This window comes from Manis pentadactyla, chromosome 3 (genome assembly GCF_030020395.1).
Source record: "Manis pentadactyla isolate mManPen7 chromosome 3, mManPen7.hap1, whole genome shotgun sequence".
Lineage (NCBI taxonomy): Eukaryota > Metazoa > Chordata > Mammalia > Pholidota > Manidae > Manis > Manis pentadactyla.
Window position 1 is genome coordinate 36,560,574 of NC_080021.1, and position 15,400 is coordinate 36,575,973.

General features: G+C 44.2%; 1 protein-coding gene across 7 annotated transcripts in view; it reads left to right on the forward strand.

Annotated features, from left to right (window-relative positions):
* The first annotated feature begins 5,821 nt into the window (after positions 1-5,821).
* Positions 5,822-15,400, forward strand: part of DPYS (dihydropyrimidinase) — a 133,354-nt gene continuing 123,775 nt past the window's right edge. For all 7 annotated transcript variants that reach the window (XR_005022895.2, XM_057497832.1, XM_036876487.2 and 4 more), the window contains exon 1: positions 5,822-6,198. Coding sequence is in view for 6 of the 7 variants with exons in the window: in XM_057497832.1 (XP_057353815.1) it covers positions 5,935-6,198 (264 nt within the window). In the remaining variant the exon portion in view is untranslated. The remainder of the gene's footprint in view (positions 6,199-15,400) is intronic.

Consider the following 15,400-nt stretch of genomic DNA (forward strand, 5'->3'; position numbering starts at 1 on the left):
TGAAGGTCTGCCTTGAATACCTTTTCCTTTAGATCTTGACAGCATCAGGGGATTTTGCTTTAGATGTAGGGCACAGAGAGACTGCTACAAAGTTGCAGATGACTTTTAGAACTAAAGTAGGTAAACTTGCCAGCAGATACCCTGCAGCTCACTTTGTAACCAAGTCTAAAGTCAACAAAATTCAAAGGACAGAAAGGAGACCCGGTTGTCAGGGGCCAGGGGCAGCAGGGGGAGGGGGTGGCGGAGGGGTTGACTGCACAGGGACACAAGGTAACTTGTTGGGGGCTTGGGAATATTTGTTATCCTGAATGTGGTGGTAGTTACTGACAAAAGACTGCATGCCTTTGTCAGAATTCATAATACTGTATGCTTAAAAAGATGAATTTTCTCTATGCATTCTACTCTATTGTTATTTAAAAAGTTTAAAAATAAATAAAAATTAACATCCAAACCCTATTTGGTCTGTGTAGTAAAAGTCCAAATAGTATTTTTTTCAAATAATTTGCTTTTGTTTAGAATGGTTAAGAAACTTAGCCAAGAATCCACAGAGGATAGGTAATAATCCTTAACTCAAACCCACATCAGTTTGGCTCCAAAGTGCAGACTTATTTCTTTATTTTACTTTCTTGGCTCCAAAGTGCAGACTTATTTATTTTACTCTCTTATACTCTTTCTAACAAAGGGAGCACATTGCTATTTCCTTAAGTATTATTATATTGCTGGAATATGTTTTGCTAAGAAAGCTCAAAATAAGTTGGAAGCCACGGCACACTGTAAGTTGAAGGACCAGGAGAGTTTCTGGAAGCACAGGTTAGTGCTGCTGGCAGAATGAACCCTCTGAGCCCAGCCTGTTGTTCCTAACACCATCACTTGAGAAGGCGGCATCTCTGTTCAAGGGGAACAATGACAGGTGCTGTGCCAGGGAGAAAAATGGGCCCAAAGCTATCTAGATGTCTTTCTAGAAAGTGCCTGGAACCTGTGAATGTTGCCTTAATAGAGCAAAAGGGACTGTGCAGATATGAAGTTAAGGTTTGGAAATGGGGATAGTACCCTGGATTATCTAGGTGGGCCCAGCTGTAATCACAAGAGTCTTTACAAGAAGGAGGTGGAGGGAGATTTGACATGGAGGAGAAGGCAGTGTCACTGCAGAGGCAAAGACTGGCGCAAGAGGCCGCAGCCCTGTGGGCGCCAGCGCCCACCAGAAGCTGGAAGAGGCAAGGAACAAAATTCCCCCCCAGAACCCTCGAAGGAATCGCTGCTGCCAACATCTTTGACTTCAGCCCAGTGACACTGACTTCAGACTCCTGGCTCTCTAACTACAAGAAATTTGTGTTCCTCTCAAGCGTGTTTCCTGGGCCTTTGTTAGAGCCGCTGTGGGGCATGAACTTTCACTGCCAGAGCCAACGGCTCCAGGACGTGCTTGGAACGCTAGCTGAGCGCCAGAGTATCTTCAACAAACAAAACAAGCAAGCAAACAAACAAAAACCATGTAATACCACCAGACTGTACAGAAGATAAGAACTTACTAAAAAGCATTTCCCTGATTTTCTTGGTGTTACGCAACAGTATTTCCTGACAGATTCCCGCCCCCTGCCCCCCGACCCCTCTCCAGGCACATCAGTGTTAGGGAGTTGGATCTGGTCACACCAAAATTGTTCATTTATTATAGGAAAGATCCCTTTATAATTTTTTCAGATCTCATGACATTAGTTATTTGACTAAAAACATAGAGTGGCTGAATAATATTGTCATCCCAAGCTAGGTAACCACAGAAGCAACTTTGAGGCAGTGCCAGGGAGGCAGAGGTAAGTGTCAGGGGTGTAGGATTTCATTCTCACATCATCATTTGTCCACTGACGTAACCTGAGGCCCAAGTTGATTTGAACCTGGTTTTAGAATTTGGAGTCACATAATGGGTAAATTATAGGTCCCACAATGACCTCCAGCATTACTGCTCTGTGACTGTGGGCAAATCACTGTACCTCAGAAGGCTCATCTATTATAGGCACAAATAGTACTTAGGCCAGAGTAATGAGAATGAAGCAGTTCAATGCACATGTAGAATCTAACCCAATACTGACTTGATGTGAGTGCACAGCACATGTTAGCTGCTGCTGCTGGTGGTGTTCTTCAGGGCGGCTGCTTCTCTGCTGCCCAGGAGTGGTGCTTCAGCAAAGGGCATCCTCTGGAGCTGTGCAGTGGCCAGCTCTCTCTCCCTGGCCTTCCAGAGTCAGGGGGCCATTCCCTGTCATGCATTTCTTTGTCAAGCAGTGATAAAAATGTTGTCCCTGCGCATCTCCACAAAGACTTCAGGATCAGTCCCACCAAGCAGCTTCCCAATGACTGCAGGTTTTATACTCTGTACAAGGCACCCTCTCCAAGCAGATCTCATCTGCCTCAGTGGAGCAACCAGAAATAAAATAGTCCTGAAGAGAAGCCAAGTCCTATTTGGCCTCCAGTTCACTGATCTTGACCCAAGAAGAGTTCAACCCTAGAACTATGCTGGGCCCTCTCTGGATAGGCTTCTGTCCTTGTTCGCAGAATGACAACACTCTAGAAGTGCAAAGGGTGGTTTTGCAAGCTCTTGTCCACCTAGCTCCTTAGTTTTCAGTGAAAGTAAGTGATGTGTTCAAGCTCACACCAGAAGTTGGCATCAGAGCCAAGAGTAAACTGCTAATTCTAATTCCTTTCCACTTTTCTTTTCTTTCAACACTTCCATGTTTCCTACACTCCCTCTTCTACTGCTGCTGATGCAGGGGTAGCCCCATAACCCTGCCAGGGACTTCAGTCCAAGTGTGGCCCAGCAGACAGAGGCTTTGCACAGACCCCAGCTTGGGCATGCTGTCTGGAGACACCCAGCTCTGTCCTGCTCTGTTCTTGCTCACACTGTTCCCAGAGCTTACTCTGCCACAGGGACAATAGCCTGACACCCTCTCAGGGCCACAGGGGCCTAAGTGGGAGTGGGGAGGGGAGGGAAAACAAACTCAGTGGCTCCAGGATTGCTGGGAACTTAAAAAGCACTGGGCCTGGCAGGTTTGCATCCACTGAGTGAAGGAAGTCACCTCGCTGTCCCTTTCAACCATCAGTCAGGGCTGGGAGGCCTTCCTGATGACTTGCTCTCACCTATACTCCAAAGTGGATAGACTTCTGTGGTTGAGCATTAATCGTTCTAGTCCTCCTTTAAAATTAATGCTCTGAAGAGTAATGTGTTCAGAGATACACTTTGTTAGTTAATCAAACAGGTTCAGATTCCTACGCCAGCAAGAAGAATGCAAAACAGCAGAGTCTCGCTTTCCACCTTCCTCCCAGTGCCCACATAGCGTCTGTCTCCATGGCACTTCTTTACTGCCCACTGAGGCCGCAAGGGTCCAAGTAGGGAGGTGGCTGAGTAGGGCGAGGAAAAGGCAGGTGGCAGTGGTCTGAGGACAAGCTTCCTCCATGAGCACATGTGCCCAGGCTCGTCCTGCCTGGCAAGCTGGCTGGGACACTGATGGTCAGAAAGGGGGGTGACTTTGGTAAGCTAACATTTCTACTTAAACTCCCCCACCTCTCTCTTCTGCTGCTGTCAGTGACTCTCAATGAGCCATTCCCTCCTGCTTCAGTGACATTCTACAAACTCCCTTTTCTGATAAAAGTTGGGGTTAATTAAAGGTGGGAAGTTTGTTTTGTGCTGTGTTGCAGGGCATGTCATGGCATAAAGTATCAAAGATGAAGAAAACTTTGAAATCACTCATCTGGACAGTTTCAGAAAGGATGTCATAACCGTCCTGACACCCAATCTTACATTCTAGGGTGGTGGTATTTGTATAGCTTGTAGGAGTTTCATTATATTTATAATGACTCCTTTCACCTGTACACAATAGTCTTTTGACAATAATTGCATAACTTCCTGAGTTTCTTGTTTCTGGCTTGACAGCCCAATCTGGAACTTGAAATTATGTAAGCTTTCTAATTTTTAATCATTTTGAGGCTTATATCATCTGAGGATTGAGGAAATCTGGAAATAATAACATCTTGCATTTCACTATTGCAAAAGCCATCTCTGAGGTCATGTGTGACCACGCAGTCTTCAAATTCGATGATATCTTCCTGGTTGCTGTTGGTTGACAGCTGAAAATGACAAAAGCCCCAGAGTAAACAAGCGTCAGCCACCAGCAGGAAGTCTCGAGGAGGGGGGTGCAGGCACGGCCTGTTTCAAGCTCCAACAAGGCCATGAGAACCTAGTCTCTTGCCCTCTCCCCATCCTGTCCTCTTGTTGGCTTTGTTCACAGGACTGTTTCACTGTGTTGTCTAGATGGCTCCCAGAAGCCTGTCGTTCATATCTTCCTGGATTCAAGTCCAGCAGGGAAGAACAGGCTTCTCATCTGCCCACCTGATGACGTCTTGGAATCGCTCTCACTGAGCACAGTCAGTCTTCTTGGGAGCAGGCCCATCCCTGCAGCTGCGAGGACATCCCGCTGTGATTGGCAGAGCCCAGGGGCCCAGCAGCTCACCTAGGCAAGGCTCCTGAGAATGCAGGGACTGTTCCCATGATGAGGAAGAGAAGAGATGCCCAACAGCAGAGAGCCACCACACTCCCCAGCTTCCAGCTTCATCCAGTCCTGGGGCCCCACTTGAAACTCTGTACCGCTGCCCTCCCTCGCCCTGGGCTCCCGGGTCTCCCTTATCTCTGCTCCTCCTCCGTCTCCTCTTCCTCCTCCTCCCCTGTGAAGAAAGGGGTGGTCCACACTTGTCTAGCCCTATCCCCCTAGCCACCTGGAGTTCAGACTCAGCTTCCATCACCTCCTCTGTGCCTTTACCTACATTCTAGCATACCATGCCTCTTTCTGCCCCTTTGCTCTGTATGTTCACGATCTCTACAGCCTGGTTCAAATACCTCTTTGTGAATCTTCCATATCTAATTTTCTTCAAGGCAGAAATTAACTCTCTCTTTCCTCTAAACTCTTATCATTATCCTCTCTCAAAGGCAGAACTTCTTTTAATACAGTCTGTTAAATAATGAAATATGTTTGTGTGTCATGGTTTGCTCTTAGCTCCTTGAGGGCAGGAATATCGTTCATCTTTATCACTTACCTCCTATCCAACCCCCTTCCACCATCAGTCCTAACAAAGCTAGCATTCGTTAAATACATTTGTGTGGCATTTCCCATTTTATTAAGGTCCACTCATATCCATCACCGTATGTGCGTCTCAAAACAAATCTGGAACGGAAGAACATGCATTCTTTCAGTTTTGTAAATGAGAAAACTGAGGAATCAAGAGGACAGATTTCCCTAAAGACCTCTGAGCTAAAGAAAATCTGGGAGTGAAAAACCTAGATCTTTAGAGTTATATTACCTACTATTTTCCAAGGAAAAACTTGCTGGTATACATTGTATCATTAAAACCTGGAGAATAGTTCATACCAAATAGTTTTAGTTTCAAACAATGAACTATTTCACCCTGAACTTTCATACTCTGCCAGTTACTGGAATTATGTAATGATTTGCTTCTGGTTGTAGTTAAAGAATGTTTCAAAGGAAATCCAGACCAAGTGGTTCTTTGTGAAGAGGGTATTTTCATTGCTGCTGCTGGTGGTAGTGGTCCCCCAGCCAGTGAGAGAGAGTGTGTGTGTGCGTGTGTGTGTGTATCTGGCACAAACAAACGCCCCTCATCAAGGGAAGCTACGAGGTGGGTTTTGTCTTCCCAAAGCACCTCTTCTCACGGTCAGGGAACCAGCACCTGGGGTCTGGCCCGGGCTCCTCCGTTCTGCCCCGGCTCCCAACAGCACCCGGCCCGCCCCGGGGGTGGAGCCCGCCCCGCCGGCCCAAAAGCCCGCCCGCGCGCCGCCGCCCCGGACTTGCCCGCGCTCTGCAGCCGGGGCAGGAGGGTCGCGACTGTCCTCGGGGGCCGTGAAGGAGGACGGCCCCGCGTGCAGCCCGTGCGCCCCTCGCCATGGCGGCGCCGTCGCGGCTCCTGATCCGCGGGGGCCGCGTGGTCAACGACGACTTCTCGCAGGCGGCCGACGTGCTGGTGGAGGACGGCGTGGTGCGCGCGCTCGGGCGCGACCTGCTGCCGCCGGGGGCCGCCCCCTCCGGGCTGCGGGTCCTCGACGCCGCCGGCAAGCTCGTCCTGCCCGGAGGCATCGACACGCACACGCACCTGCAGTTCCCTTTCATGGGCTCGCGGTCCATCGACGACTTCCACCAGGGCACCAAGGTACGCGCCGCCGCGCCCGCACCCCAGGACGCCCCGCGGCGCCCTGTCCGGCGGCCCAGGGCCGCAGCGCGGAGGGACGAGCGGGCAGGAGCCACCGAGCGGGCGCAGGCCTGGGGTTAAGGGTCCCCGCGCTGAGCTCCCTTCTAGGCGCCCTTTCTCCGTGGCATCAGCTGGGCTTCGGCCAAGCCAGACTCCCCCGACTCCTCCTTAAGGAGGGTAAGGTTATTAACCTAAGTGATTTGGCATGTTTAAAGAAACCCAAACCCTCGTTTCTTTAAATAGTATACTCTGCAACCCCCAACAATTTTCATAGGTATTTTATGTACATCCACAAATCTTTCAAAATTTCTATATAGAATCTTTCTGTTTAGTGGCCACTCCCAGATATTTCTCCCCATCCTCCATCCCCAGCCAAAACCAATTGAAAAAACCCATTCATCTAATAGCTTCTGCCTGACTCAAAGTCAGCCATGTGTGCTGGGTGATGGTAAGTCCGGGCAGGCTGAAGTCCATCGTGCCCACAGCCCTTGCCTCCGCCCTCCAGTAGAAAAAACACAGCCCCTGACAAGGGTTTGGAGGAGAAATATTACAGGAATGGTCTCCCAGCCCTCACCCTTGCACCAAGGCAACCTGGTCCACATCTTCTCCACCTGTTTGCCCTGGGAACATCAACTAGAGACCCTGATTCTTGCTGCTTGAGCACCTGCAGCTTTGCTGATGGTGTGGAAGGATCAGATCACTGGTGCCCAGGTGAGGGAGGCTTGGGTTTCTCTAGACACAGAAGCCTAGAGGCTCAGGTCAATGAAAAGAACCTCAAGCGTTTCTCCAAAGCTTCTGAAAACAAGGACAGGAGATGAACAGGGCTGCCTCACAGGACTGTAAAGTTGAAACCCCACTGAACACTTCAGCTAAAAGCCAAACCCACACACTCCTTGAGACTTGCGTTTTGGACCCTTCCAAAATGGAAGTACTGACTCCCTAAGGCCTAAACTCAATGTTGTGCCTGTATTTACCCCAGGGCCATGCCTTGATGTGCATGAAACAACCCAGGCTATGGAGCCCAGGCTGTGCGGCAGGTGCAGGTTTAGCCTGGGCAATCGTTCATTTACTGTACTCCTTTTTAACAGTTTACTGTCCTTACATCTCCCCCCTCATCCCCAATCATCTATGATTGACCTGAATGTTTAATAGAAAAAAAAAAACGACTCCACCCAGAGAGAAGGGTCTGGGGCAGGCTGCTCACATCAATATTTGGAAAGTTTCCTCCTATTCACTAATTATCAACCTTCACCATCAGAGCAAGGGTCAAAGTCTGTTGTAGGAGAGATCATTATCTGTTTTGAAAATTGACTTCATTTTTCCCTTTTGCTAAAAAGTGAAATTTGCTAAGTTTTAATGAACTTATTTTTACGATTTAAATACATTTCTCAGATATCAGGGCAATACAAGATTATATAAAATTGGGAAAATATAGGAAAATAGAACCAAGAAAAATACTATCTGTAATTTAACACTTGATGACAACCAATGTTTTGGTGTTTTCTCTTTATGCTCTTTAATGTGCTTTATTTGACATAATTGAGATTGTTTTGTGCATGTGTGTATGTGTGTGTATCTGTACATAGGAGTTTGCAACCTACTGCTTTCAGTTACAGTACACACACTATTATCACAGGGGCATTGTTAACAAAGCACTTGGCTCATGCCAAGCCTTGCACTAATACCTCCGTTTTCCAGGTGAGGAGCCACTATTTTTGACCATCAGTTAGTTGCCAGACCCCCCAGCATCATTTCTTCCCTCCATCTCCCTTTCTTTCATCAGGGTTCCAGAGGAAGCAGTCAAGAAGGGGGGGTGGGGGTGGAATGCTGTGGGGGAGGGACATTCCCTCCCTCTCTCAAGGTTATCTGTGCTTGCTCCAAGGTCCTGGGAAGTGGTTCTTAGTTATCTTTCTGTTATTCGGCCATTCTGGGATTCCTAGGTTGGAGAGATTTACAGTTTCATACTGAGAAGGCAGATCTTTGTAGCATTTGACAGTCTGTTGTCAACATCTGAAAGAATTTATCCACCAGCACATTCTCTAGGCACTTCTATACAAAAAGGTTGTTAAAACATTAAATAAAAACATGTTCTTCATGAGCTTAAGGATCTAAGCAGAAAACAATATGGTCAGAGAGATTAAGGTAAAAAACTCAGCAAAGGCTAAACTCATGTTAAATATTAAACATTACTCACAAAGGGCTTAAGTTGCAAAAGTCTGCTTCAAAATTGGTTGGATCCCAGGAGATAATGGCTCCGGGCCCAGAAACAGATGAGAGTCCTTAAGAGAGCAAGATGGGTAAATAAAGATAAAACGGAGCCAGAAAGCACTGCCTGAGTTCTGAAAGGAGGGCATCATGGCATCACTTTGTCCTCTTCTCCAGAGTCTTCGCAGTAATTCTCAAGGCAATGTTGGTGGACTTTCTGCTTTTGGGAAAGAGGGGCAAAGAAGTCTTTTATAAATGCTGGTCATATTATATGTTAACCTTGAAAAACATTTTATTAATACTGTTATTTTATTAAACACTTCCAACGTACGAGGTACTGTGCTAAGCTGTGCATTTTCCAACAATCCCATGGGCCCTTATCTACTTTTTACAATTGAGGAAACTGAATCTTATATCACACATAAGGTCACATACCTATTAAGTGACCAAGTGACTTTTTTTTGTTAAGATATCATTGATATACACTCTTATGAAGGTTTCACATAAAAAACAATGTGATTACTACATTCACCCATATTATTGAGTACCGCCCCATGCCCCATTGCAGTCATTGTCCATCAGTGTAAGATGTCACAAAGTCACTACTTGTCTTCTCTGTGTTACACTGTCATCTCCATGATCCCCCCCACACCATGTGTACTAATCATAATACCCCTCAATCCCCTTCTCCCTCCCCCACCCACCATCCCCTTTGGTAACTTCTATCCCTTCTTGGAGTCTGTGATTCTGATGCTGTTTTATTCCTTCAGTTTTGCTTTGTTTTTATACTCCACAAATGAGGGAAATCATTTGGTATTTGTCTTTCTCTGCCTGACTTATTTCACTGAGCATAATACCCTACATCCATGTGGTTGCAAATGGTAGGATTTGTTTCTTTCTTATGGCCGAAGAGTATTCCATTGTGTATATGTACCACATCTTCTTTATCCATTCATCTACTGATGGACACTTAGGTTGCTGCCATATCTTGGCTATTGTAAATAGTGCTGCAATAAACATAGGGTTGCCTATGTCTTTTTGAATCTGAGAACTTGTTTTCCAAGTGACTTTTCAAAATCAGTGCTGCCTGCCATCGCTAAAGCACTTACCTACCTGCTCTGTTCTCTTCCTTTCGGAAGGACTGTTGAAAAACATCTAATGTTTTATTTTTCAGAGTAACAACTGATGGGAGAAAAAGCTGTATAAGCTGCATACAAATGTGAAATTGCTTTTCTCAAAAATAGGGCAGAGTCATCCTTAAGAAATACAGTGGCCCTTCACCTCAATACTAGAGGCAGGTAAGGTTATCAACTTAAATGCACATCTCAGACATTAGGTTTTGGAGGCATTTGTACATGCATTCATACCACATTATCTGTGGGGGTGCAGAAATGTGTACCTTAAGTACAGAAAAAAAGAAAAAATGATGCATCATGCTTTCAGAAGATGGGCCCCAAAATGTTAGACCAATAGGTATTTGCTTTCTGTATCCACCAGGCCGATCATTTGTAATACCTGACAAATAGAAGGATATTATTTGTGGTATTCTATTTATTGATTACTAGATTGTATGGGGCCCAATTTAAACAATGAAATATAGGTCAACGAAAGGTTATATTTTATAAATCTATTTCATACCAGAGGTTGGCTTAAAGCCTATAATTGATTTACATAATTATAGGTAAAAGCTTTCTCTCTGGTGTAACTAATGGAATTAATGTTCTGCTTTAAAGAAATCATATTTCATGTTGTTTGTCTATAGAGGTCTCCAATAATTCAGTATCCTTGAGGAAAGACAATGGGATTTTTTATTCAAACGAATATGGTAAATTAGATAAACTTGGAGGAATTATGACCTTGCTTTTACTACATGCTGTGATAAGAGAGTGAATTACAAGAGCTCAGCCAATTTTCAAATACATATATTTATATTCAGACATATATGCATCTTGGAGTGGGTGGACTTGCAGTAAAAACCTGGCAGCAGCAGTAAGTGGTGGAAGGATCTTTTTCTTAATGGGAAAAACATGCAGAACACTTTTTGGTAAAGGACAAAAAGTTCTCAAAAGTACTGAGAAAGGAAGTTGTACTTTGCTCTGGAACTTTTTGGTAAAAATGCCATCAAAATGATTACTTAGAATAAAGCAGTGGAAGGTCTGTGATTAAGCACACATTTATGGTTGTATTTATAGTGCTTCCACACCTTGTAGAAGAGCTGTGCTTCAGAAAACTTGATTACAAACCAAGACCCTTTTCTGTTGCTTGCCCAAAGTCCACTCTGGGCTTGAAAGGATGTGTGGGCTGACTGTGTGACCTTAAACACGTCACTTCCTCTCAGCTTGTGAACATTTCATCATCTGTAAAATGAGGCACTGATTGGAAGAACAACGTCAATTACAAAAATATTTTTAGAAGTGATGGTAACATATTCATTATCCAGCCTTCAGGAAAATGCTAGCGCATTATAGCTCAATATGTAGTAGTTGAATTAAACTTTTTTTATAAAAGGAAAATTGAAACGAGTATAAAGGAAAATAATACTTAAATCACCTTTATTTTAAACACTTTGCTTCCTGTCCTTCCAGGTTTTTCTATGGGGGCACATAAACCTTTCTCCTTCTGCCAAATTGTGTGTACTCTTTGAAGTCAGCCTTGTTCATTAAACATTTCCCCATGACCTTAACTATCCTAGGAGAATGTGATTTCCATGGCAGCATCATCTCCTCTGAGGCTGGGTCTCAGAGCTTTCTCTCTGGTCTTGGTATTTCTTATGCATCAGGCTTCCATTTCTGTCTGTCTGAAGACACCACAAGATAGTGTTGCGGGGCAGCTGCGTCTGGGAAGGGCTCTCCCTGCACACTAGGTGCAACCTCAACCTGGATGGGTGGGGGCAGTTCTTGACTCTGAACAAGCAAGAATTCTCAAGCAGGTCAGACGAGTGTAGGTAAGGAAGGAGTTCATTAAAGCAAGAGCAGTAGGAAATGGCAGCTGCCTTGCAGGCAGCAGAAGACAGCAAAGTGCAGAGGGAAACAGGGAAAGTTCTCAGCCTAGGGCAGATTCCCTTGCCAACTCTTAAAGCCGGGGTCGCCTGGTGTCCTGTGTCCAGTTGGATCGGTGCGGTGTGGGGACTAAGCCTCTACCACCCCAGGATTTGGGGAGCTGCAGAGCATGGGATGGAGTGAGATTATGTTCTGAGAACTTCCCAAAGAAGAGGGATTTTCATGCACGCTCCTGCAACTGCAGTTCTGCTGGGCCACCCAGGTGAGGGGAACTTGCAGGCCCAAATCTGAGCTCTCAGCAGCCCCTCCTACTTATCAGGGGTAAAATGGAGACCTGGAAATAGAATGAAATAGCAAAAAGACAGAACGCAGTAAGTTGAGCAGTGAGAAAGCTTTATTTAAAAGTATGCATTTAAAGAAAGGAAAACGCGGGCCTCCTCAGAGAGGAGGCAGTATGAAAAACTGGGGATTCTGTCTTTTTAAGGCTCTCTAGAAGGGGCAGAGGGCGGAGGGGGTGTTGTTGGGCATAGACTTGACCTGTGGTCTCATGATGTCTCTCTCTGGTGAAGGACACTATGTCCTCACCACAGTCAGGCCTCTAGGTGATTCAGTAAGATAAACTCAGCACAAGGGGTTTATTTCTGTTCTTCTCCAAGATAGAAAGAGTGTAGGTAAGAAAGGAGTTCATTAACAGTCCCCTCAGCAGTGGGGACACATCAGTTAAGACTGCTTTCCTGCCTTAAGATTGGGTGGGTTACTGTCTGATTACTAAAGAATGTGTTTGGAATCCTACTTCTCAACTCTCTGCTTTTTAAAATGGAATCTTAGCCTTAAGATAGGGTCCCTCCTACCCTTACTATACTGTTTATGTCTCAGCATTTTTCATCATAGGCAGGAAAAGTTATCACGATGCTTGTCCCATGTCCCTGCCCTGCCTTATTAGATGCCCCACAGGTGCCTCAAACTCAGCATGTTCCAAACCAAATTTATCCTTCCCTCCAAGTGCCCACTCTATTTTCCATCCTGTTTCCAAAACTGTTAACCACTGTGTTCTCATCTTCTCAGTGTTGGACATTTGGGTGGTTTTTTGCTTGTGTATAATGGTGCCATGATGTGAATCACCACTTGGATTCTTGGTGATTGACTTGAAATCACCCCTCAGGAGAAATGACTGGGCCAGTGAGTACTAGACGTGACTTAAGGAGTTTATACATTCAGATTGCTCTTCAATTCAGGCTTCTATGAGAAATTGATTAGAATTCTTATTTCACAGCATCCTAGCTAATTGTGGATATTGACTTGAAAAAAAATCAATGCCAAGTTAGTAGGAAAAACATAGAATTTCTTAATCTTTTTAAATGAGCATTTCTTTAATTGCTGGTGAGACTGAACTTTGAATATTCTGTGCTAATAGCTTGCATGTACCAGCTCTAAGAGTTTATAATTCCATGATTTCTTTGAGTGGCTCTTTACTGATAACAAAGTTAATCTTTGCACTAATTAGAGGAAGAAAAAAAAACTCAAAGATTAATTTGAGACCATTTGGTGGTGTAGGGGGCTAAGAGCAGGCCACCCCAAGATTTGCCACTTTAGCATGTAAATTTTGTCAGAGCTGAAAACAATCAAGGCACAAAAGACTTGGAAAGAAACCTTGACCTTCCCCTTAACTGCATAAACAGGATTTAGATAGAATGAGAGCTATCACTGTAGGTAAGTATATTTTGATATGAACCAGGTAGACAGGGAAGAATGTGGCAGTCTGTTAAATTCCTTTCTGTCTGTAACTCCAGAAAGGAAAGTCTTTCTCCCAGCCTGGGGCAAATTACCTTTGAAACCGAAATCAGTCAAAGGGAGAAATAAAGTGGGAGAAATCCGTTTATTGGTTACAAGCAGTCATCCACTTCTGCTCGCCAGTGTCTCTCACCACCCAGCTGTGCAAAAGGGGCCCCATAGAACCTCTCCTGTCCAGATATACCCTTGCTCCCCTCACCCTTGTAATTACCTCTGATTGTGAAGATGGACTACTTCTCTCCATCCCTTGGAAACACCTGTTGATATGGAGATGCACTAAGGCCAGGCAAGAGATTCTGGAAATACTACAGTTTTACCCACACTGTCCCATTGTTTCAATGAACGTTTGTATATCAAACATTTACTCTTTCATATTCCTGTGAATTGCTTCCCTTTGCTTTTGAAGTCCCAGACCCCCAATTTCTTCTTAGTTCAGGATAACATATATACTTCATTGTTCCTCATTATCTTTGGGATCTCACATCTTTGGGTTCTCCATACATACTTAATTAAACTTTAGTTTTTTTTCCCCTGTTAATCTGTCTCTTGTCAGTTAGGAGAACCTTGAAGGGTATAAGAAAATTCTTCCCAACAGTGTTAAATACACCAATTGAGGATGTTGTCTATTAGGAATCCTTTCACTGAACTTAACAGAATCTGGGACTTGCCTTTTCTCAGGCCTTAGCACTTGACTTCTCCCTGCTTTTGTTCCAGCACTTGCTTCCTCCCTTATTAGCCTGGACTGGTTGTTTTCGACATCTAACAGAGGTAGTATTGAGATCAAGGTTTCCATGAAAACTTTTACTGTAAACTCTTATGTTTAGTTCTTGGGGCATGCAAGTTAAACTGACAAAAGATTAACAAGAGAAAAGACAGATTTTAAAATTCAGGAATATGTAGTTCACAGAAAAATGTGACTCGAGGCATTTAGAATTTGGGGCTTATATACAACCTTGACAAGGGAAGGAGAGGAGAAGAAGGGCATATATGGGAAAATAAATGACTTCCTACTAAGAAGGCGGTAACAGGAAGGGCACTTATGGGAAAACACATGACTTCTGGGAAAGACAAATGGGCTTAGGGTAATAGGTGGGCAATATGATACTTTTCTGAAGAGGGCTGTTAAGGTGTGGTATAGGTTTCTAGTTTCAGGTGATGAGTCAGTCTTCCCTGGTGCTGAAAGTTCCTGGAAGAGGATTTATGAAAATTGGATACCTTGGGAAGCTTTGCTTTTTAGGCAGATAAGGGTATTCAGGAAAAAAGGGCCTATTTTCAAATTCCTTCAGCTCAAAATGATTTTTATGCCACAGTGGCATATTCTGGACCATGTCACTGCTATTAAATTCAGGTTAACCCTAAACTAAGGGTTTTTCAAGTTTATGGTTAAATTCTATTAATTCAGTCAAGGAGTATTTCCTGGGAACCCATTAAATGCCAAGCATCGTGATTGGAGTTAAAAGAGATGAACACCATGATTTTTGTTCTCTATGGCAGACAGACTAGAGGTAGATGGGGCTCTAATTTATGTTGGTCTTAATAATAAATTATATACAATAGACTTTTGTAGACTTAACTTTGTGACTTTTTCAAGTGAATACTTGATGTCTGGCATTTTCCTTTTTGCAAAGTTGCCAATCATAATAGCTTGCACCACCAAGCTGTGTTTATGAGCAGTTTACTTGGCCAATAAGTAGTTTTGGCAACTGCCCAGAGTCAACTCCAGACCACTTTGTGCTCTTCTTATCACATGTCAAGTAAGAAATTGAGAGAGGACATGCCAGTGTTTCAGTTATGTTTCATTGCATCCAGTGGAAAAATTGCATGTTAGGCGGTAGTCAGGAGTTCCTGGGGATCTGCTCACACATGAAAACAAAGACCCAAAAAATTAGCTTAAAATAAAGCTAACTGTAATCTTTTTTTAAAACAAGGAATTATTTGAGGCATAGATATAGAAATAGACTATAATTCTGTTATAGTAGAAGTCCTAGTTAATACAGATAAGGTACTAAGCTTTGGACAAAACTGAGCATTCAGCTTTCAAATGTGTCCAGAGTCTAGATTCCATGTTAATATTTTCACAGAAGGATCCAGAAAACCACATGGCCAGGGCTAGTAGTATTTTTGAAAGATGAAATTCCACATTAACATGCAACTTATATTGCTTTCCC